The sequence below is a fragment of the Apis dorsata genome, unplaced genomic scaffold (assembly GCF_000469605.1).
Source record: "Apis dorsata unplaced genomic scaffold, Apis dorsata 1.3 scaffold_226, whole genome shotgun sequence".
Lineage (NCBI taxonomy): Eukaryota > Metazoa > Arthropoda > Insecta > Hymenoptera > Apidae > Apis > Apis dorsata.
This window is the reverse complement of record NW_006263508.1, coordinates 281,731-289,015: the sequence shown is the minus strand read 5'-3', so window position 1 is coordinate 289,015 and position 7,285 is coordinate 281,731. Positions and strand designations below refer to the sequence as shown.

The window sequence follows — 7,285 nt, the reverse complement described above, 5'->3', positions numbered from 1 at the left end:
TACATGAATTTAATATAATTTCATTCATTTTAACATAAATGAAAATAATAGTTACAATTTTGAATGTAGTAATATTAGAATTCAACAAAGCGTCTAAAATGGAAATATTTTTTTTATAATTCGCAGTCTTAACAAACAATCCCTCTTGCCATTCCCGTAAATTTTCTTTTTAATGATGAAATAGGTGATTCAATCTGAAAAGAAAATCAACGTTGCATCCAATTAAGTGGTATTCAACATAGCAACATATCAATAGTATCAGATATCTTGCAATCCCACAGCAACCAGCACTCTAATTGCAGTCAATTTTAACATCGTTGATCTATTCTCAATTAATTCCGCAAATTCTTGATAACACAAAATTATCTGCTTGCGCTGAAGAAATTAAATGAATCTGTAAAATCAAAGGATATTATTGTATTAATTCTTTCAAGAAAATTAGACGCGATAACGATAGACGAATAGCAAGAGCAGATATTAATTTTAGTGTGTAAATCTATATTTAAAGATTTTCATGAATTCTTAGAAAAACGCGTTATATATTTGAAGAATTTTACGGTGAATAATCAATAGTAATGTTTAACGAAAATCAGCGGTAGTGCCCAACGAATCCAGCGCCATGAGTGAGCGGCGGTAGTTAACATCTCCGTATGTCTAATCATTCTTTGCCACAATGCAAAAAATTCAAGGAATTAAGTTTAAATGAAAAAACAAAACAAAAAAAAAGTACAGTATGCAAAACTTTATTTTAATTATTTACAATTAGTTAATCAATCAATTACAATTATTTAAATTATTTAATAATTATTTATATCGCGCGAAGGTACGCGTCAGTTTTGTAAAACATATGGGTGCAACGACTATACATTATTATATATTATTATACTATACATATATCGAAATAATCTTAAATTAAAAAAAAAACTCAAAATCTTTTCAATAAAAAATCTTGAATTGGAAAAGAATAATTCGGCAAAGAATTTTCCATTAGCGTTATCCTGCATTGCAAATGTTCATAGTTGAAGGAATATGTCATATTATCAATAGCGGTTGTTTGAACCAAAATTGAAAAAACGGATTAAAAAGGCCGAATTCTTTAGATTCAAGTTAATAATGTAATTTCATTACTCAGAAATTATATAATAGACTTGGAATAAAATACAGGCGAACAAAATAGAATGTTTGGTAACGGAGATTCAATTCCATACGTAAACGCTTATTAACATTTTTTCCGGATATAATAAATTTATCAATAGCAGAACTTTTATCTTATCAGATAAAATTACTATAGATTTGCCCAACTTTTCATTAGTTACAAAATATTAAAAACAAAATACAAACAAAATATTAAAAATATCATCACATATTAGCTGATTGTCCATTTAATAAAAAAAATTTAATTAAAAAAATACCCAAAAATATCACATGCCTATCGGAATAGTCATATTTTGGATATTGTTATATGTAGATCAATACCGGACCTCGTTTATTACGATGAAAAACTCAACTTGATTGATTGTTCAACGGTACTTTCATGTTGTGAAAGAATCTAACCATGGTATTATATAACTAAAAATAGTGATTTGAATAAACAATTTGCAAAATTTTAAGAGATACGGGAAATATCTGCAAAATTCGAACAAGAATAAAATTATTGTGACACTTATTTCTTGAAAAACACAACAAATAATAGATGGACATTGCATTTCGAATTACGAAATTATTTACGAACAAATGGAAAGACAATTGAGAGGAAATTAGCTAAGCAATTATACAAACAAATACAATAGAGATTTCATAGCAGAATATGAAAAATTAGAACATATGGTTTGGTTAATTGTTCCTCAAAATAAGGAAAATCACTCATATTACCTGTCCCACTATGTCATCTTTAAGACTAGCAGAATGACAACTAAAGTTTATGTTATTTAATGGATCGGTAAGATGTTCATCGGACCTATCGTGAAATATCATTAAATGATCGTCAGATAATAGAATCGATCATTCAAGACAATTTACTTTATTTTACTTCGGTTTCATCAATATAAGTATGTCATGTCAGCGAATATAGAAAAAAATATATCGCCAAGTATTAAAGCTGCACCAATAAGCATATGAGTTCACACGTTCACTTACAGTACCGCATTTTTTGCATCATTTCTAGCTATACACATATTGCGAGAAATAGGAATTCGGTGCATTAATTTTCTAATCAGATCATAATGGAAGTTTTATCGATGACTGGTTAACGGGTGCGGATTCTATCTCGAAATGACGGCAGAAATAACGGCAAATGTCAAACATTCTAGCACGATTCTTTGTAAAAATAGATTTTCAATTGTTCAATCGCCTTAGTTGATTTTCAAAATATTATTGCTCAGATAAAAATAGCAATCAAAAAGGATCACAAAATACTGGATTTATTATGATCGATCATCAATAATGAGCTTTCATATAATAAAAAGGATTCTCCAAATAAGGATTTTCCATTACTTTACAAGCACACATTCAGGAGTGATTAAACGAGTGATATTATCTTAACATAGATTATGATTCATTAGAATTAGTAGAATCGATAATTATCTAGGCAAAAATTCTTTTACAATGTCTATGGAAAGTTCAGTTAGGATGAAATGATCCCTCATGAAATTTATTCTTGTTATTTTTTTCTTCATTTTGATCAGATTTGGAACAATTAACAGTTCACAAAATTCCATGTCACGTATTAACAGGACACAGATTTGATTTTTTCGATGCTTCCAAAAAAGTTTATATACATTTACGTGCGCTCGCCAATATGAGCAGATAAATAAGAAGTATAGCTACTCTATGCGAAATCTAGAATGGCTCCATTCAAATCAATTTTTTTCATAATTTCTTTCTCAATTAGAGATTTGTAGTGCATTTTTATTTATGCAATTAATGTCGAATTAAAACCATATTGACTTCAGACAGTGTTATTAGTCAGATTCCATTATTATGCTTGCGTGGATAAACGATTTACTCAACTAGTGGAAAACCTTCGTGACTAATAGGATTGCGGAAAAGAAGACGCATGTCATTATCGGACATAGCATCATATAATTTCGTACAAGAATCCCTTCTTATATCTCGCGGTATGTATTCTCAATTTCTGCAAATTAACGCCCTGTGATCAGGGCTTTTTTGATTAGCAGAAAGTGCTTATGAATGGTCAATTTCAGCAAATAAATTGACAACTATACCAGAGGTAAAAAGAGAGGTAAAAATTAACATGTTGTGGAAAAGAAAACGATGTTTGCAGAGATACTTTATGAATTTGCTTTATTACAACTTATTGTGTTAGATTTAGTAAGAATTCGCACATGAAAACAATAAAAATTTGAAAAATCAGAGAGAATTTAGCAATTTGATTGTTAAAACTCGCAAAATATTAGAACGCCTTATATTAGAGAGAACTCAAAAGAAATCCTTTTCAACCGAATTATCGTCTCTAAGAATAGATAAGACGCTGTTAAAATATAGTAAATTATTCCCATTAAATATATTTTTAAATAAAGATAAAGTTATATAGATTGAAAGTTATAGTAGTAAAGTATATAGTAGATTGATAAATGCATCCTTCAGAAAAGACATCTTGTTATGTATTACTATCCAAGCATTATTGCAGAAGCGATATGATCCATAGTCTCCAAATCCTCGGTCAAAATCATAAAAAAATGCATAAAGTGCTTTAAGGCAAGATCATAATTCTTAATATGTGTAACGAATCAGTTATCTGCAGCTGTTTTCCACTTGCAGTCTCGATTATGCATTCCTAACATGTGAGATAATCTATAGCAAGGGCGTAGTGTTATTTATATGCATTCTCGTATGCTTGATCACTTAGTATTAAAATTAGAATAGATCATTGAATCAGAATTAGAATAGAATTAGAATAGAATTGAATTAGAATAGATCATTGAATCAAAATTAGAATAGATCATACACTTAGAATTAGCTGTGGATCTTTCCAGAGAGACATTTTTAAATTTAAATTATCTGCATAGATTCATAATTCATAGTATTATGCAAAACAATATTTTCAGATAACGGAAGGAATTTTATAGGCACGCAAAGTGATTTCCATAAATTAGGCATATTCTTGACTCTCACCTTTTGCCATCCGATGCCTATAGTCATCTGAATCTTTTGATTCCGGACCATTTTTTCGATTAATATATTGATTACAATACTAGAAATTTGCGAGAAATCAAAATGAATCATTTTGGACAATATCAGCTAATTTAGCAAATATTCCAGCATTTCTAACAACGTTGAACAAAGAATATTTATAATAATTATGACACAGAAACAAGTGGCACAGGTCAATAGGTATTGTGCAAGAAAATAATCTGATAATAATATAAGATTAAAACTTTCTCCTCTACAATAGATAGAGATATGCAAATATATTTATATATATATTTTGAAACAGATGATATCTCGTGCGTAAAAATCGCTAGCATTATCAAACAGCTAACGGCAAGATCCTTTCCTGTACATAAAAACAATGAATTATCATTGAATCTAAATAACAAGCAAGAGAAACAGATTAGCCTATCTCGGCTTATCTGAATGACAACTAGTGCATTATCAAAATGATAGCGCCACGAAGATAATACCCCATATTGGCTTAGCCCGCCTGGTATTGTGTAATGTACTTCTCCCTACGAAGGAAAGCGAATGTCTTATCGCCTTGAATTCGGAAAAATCCTGTCTCCAGTTATTAAGCAATACGGAATAAGTTGGATCTACCTCCTGGAGAAATGGCTTGTGGGCGCAATCAATCAATATTTATTTAAATTTAATTTCAAGCATAATCACTAAAAAATTCGCTTAATGATTATATATAATATATAGGATATATTGAATAATGTAGGATAAAGTTAAATAATTTTAATTTTTATTTTAATTTTATAAATATTTTAATTTTAATTTTAGATTTATTTGTAAATAACAATTTTATATATCGAATTATGATTTTATTTCAAGAAAAATAATTAAATATTATTTATTTAATATTTTAATATTTTAATATTTAATATTTTTTATTTTTATTTATTAATTATATTTTATTTATAAATCTATAATATTGTTCAAAAAAATTTATTAAAATATTATTTTATTTATAATTCCAAGAAAATATATACATAAACATCAGGATTATAATCTTATATTCATATTAAATAATAATAATAAAATAAGTAAGAATATGACATAATATTTTTCGAACTAAAACGAAAAAGAAAAACAGAAGAAAAGATTTTAATAAATATAATTTACAATTCTTGCTTGTTGATCTTATTTTATCTACATCACCATACATTATAATTTATAAAACAATATAATTTATAAAATAATAAATCCAAAAATTTTATTTTCTGTTTTAATTATTATTTTTAATTATTTTCTGTTTTGATCACTTATCGCATTAAGATTTATTGATCTTATATTCTATCTTTATTTTTCGCTGATTTCACTACCTTCATTTCCCATAAAACCACCTATAATTCTACCTCCGATTCCATCAATAATTGCACCAATTGGAGCACTAATCGCTGCACCAACTGGGCCACCACATATAATTCCAATCATAGTGCTCTTTCTGTACCAATCCATATTCCACCAAAGCCACATATTACACTGACAAGCCAATCTCCGGTAATTGAAACTGTTTTAACCGGGACTTTTCTTGTACATTTTACATCTTTCAAAATCTCTTTTATATGTTTAATAGCATTTCTTATTTCTTGTCTTTTGCTTGAATCAGTTTCAATTTTAAGTGTTTTTTTTAGTTTTTCAATAGTTTCCTCTAATCCAATATTATTTTTTTTTGCGTTATCGCGAATATACAAATTATCTTTAAATGCACAACCAATATGGTAGGAATCAATTATTACCGCAGCCACTGTTAAACTCGTATCAACATATTTTAAGGTTTTATTGATAATTTTAGCTCCTTCTATCACTCCTTCTGAAACTTGAATATGTGGATCTGATACTTTAGGCTTACCTTTTGGATTGATATTAATATAAGATGCTGATTTTTGTCCGCTATCGAAACGAATAGTAGCTGCGCCTATAGAAATGTAAATTAATTTAAAATAATTTTTAAATTAATTTTTTTTTTAAATTAGATATATTCTCTATAAACTTACCAACACTTTTTCCATCTCGTACTCTACCGAGATTCATATCTTGAATAGCGGCGACTGTTTCTCCATTCAAATGAGTATCAGGAATCAATTTAAATCTACTTTGCAGAGCGCTTCCAGATTTAATTCCTTCAAGTATTGTCTCTGTTAATTGCTTTTTGTTTTTACTTGTATTAGTTATTAATTATACATTTTGATATTTTTTCTTTCTTTTTATATATATATCTTATATTCGTAAGTCACCCTATAATTTTAGATTTTAACCAAAAAACGAAAAAAAGAATGTAAAAAAAAAATTAAAAAATTTAAAATCATTATAAAAGATATAAAATTAATTGATTTATCAATACAAAATCGATTTATCGAATTTATGATATAAAAAAGATGTATCTCATAATTTTCGAAAATATATGAATTATAAAGATATAAATGTTGTAAATGTATAAGATTATTAATTATTAATTATAAAGATGTAAAGATAAAATAATGTAGATGTTGTATATCTAAAATAAGTATGTAACCAAAATTTTACAATTAAAAATATTAATAATATTTTTTTGTCATAAATAAAATTCTATGATTTCAGATGTTTAATTTTAAAAATAAAAGTAGTTTTCATATTATGTGTCAAAAATAATATTATTTTGTATTTTCGATGATTTTTTTTTTATTTTTATTAGTGAATGTTTTTTTTTTTTTGAAATGAATTTTTGAATTATTGAAAATAGAGGAAATATTTCTGCTTGAACAAATATTTTTAACGAATAAATGTATGGCAATAATTTGATATTTTTATTATTATAAAATTTTGTTTATTAATATTGTTTTTATCAAATATAATAAATTAATGAATATAAAAAATATTATTAATTTCTGATTACTTTTTTAATTTAAATAATTATTATTTTCATTTATATATTATTTTCATTTAAAAGAATTTTATTTTCTAAAAATAAATTCTGAAGTTAATTGTTGAAGTCAATTATTAGTATATTTCTTTACAACAATTCTAGCTATCTAAGTATAAAATAAAAAAATTAATAATTTAAATAAATTAGTAAGATATTGATGTTTATTATAAATTATGAAGACATACCTAATATTCATTT

General features: G+C 26.3%; 1 protein-coding gene across 1 annotated transcript; it reads right to left on the bottom strand.

Moving 5' to 3' along the window:
- Positions 1-5,481: 5,481 nt before the first annotated feature.
- LOC116185618 lies at positions 5,482-6,354 on the bottom strand (the record flags this gene model as incomplete). The annotated part of the gene is given in 3 exon segments (XM_031510406.1): positions 5,482-5,624; positions 5,627-6,100; positions 6,180-6,354. Coding segments are annotated over 3 exon segments (792 nt in total), but the record flags the coding sequence as incomplete, so codon positions are not given.
- Positions 6,355-7,285: the final 931 nt, after the last annotated feature.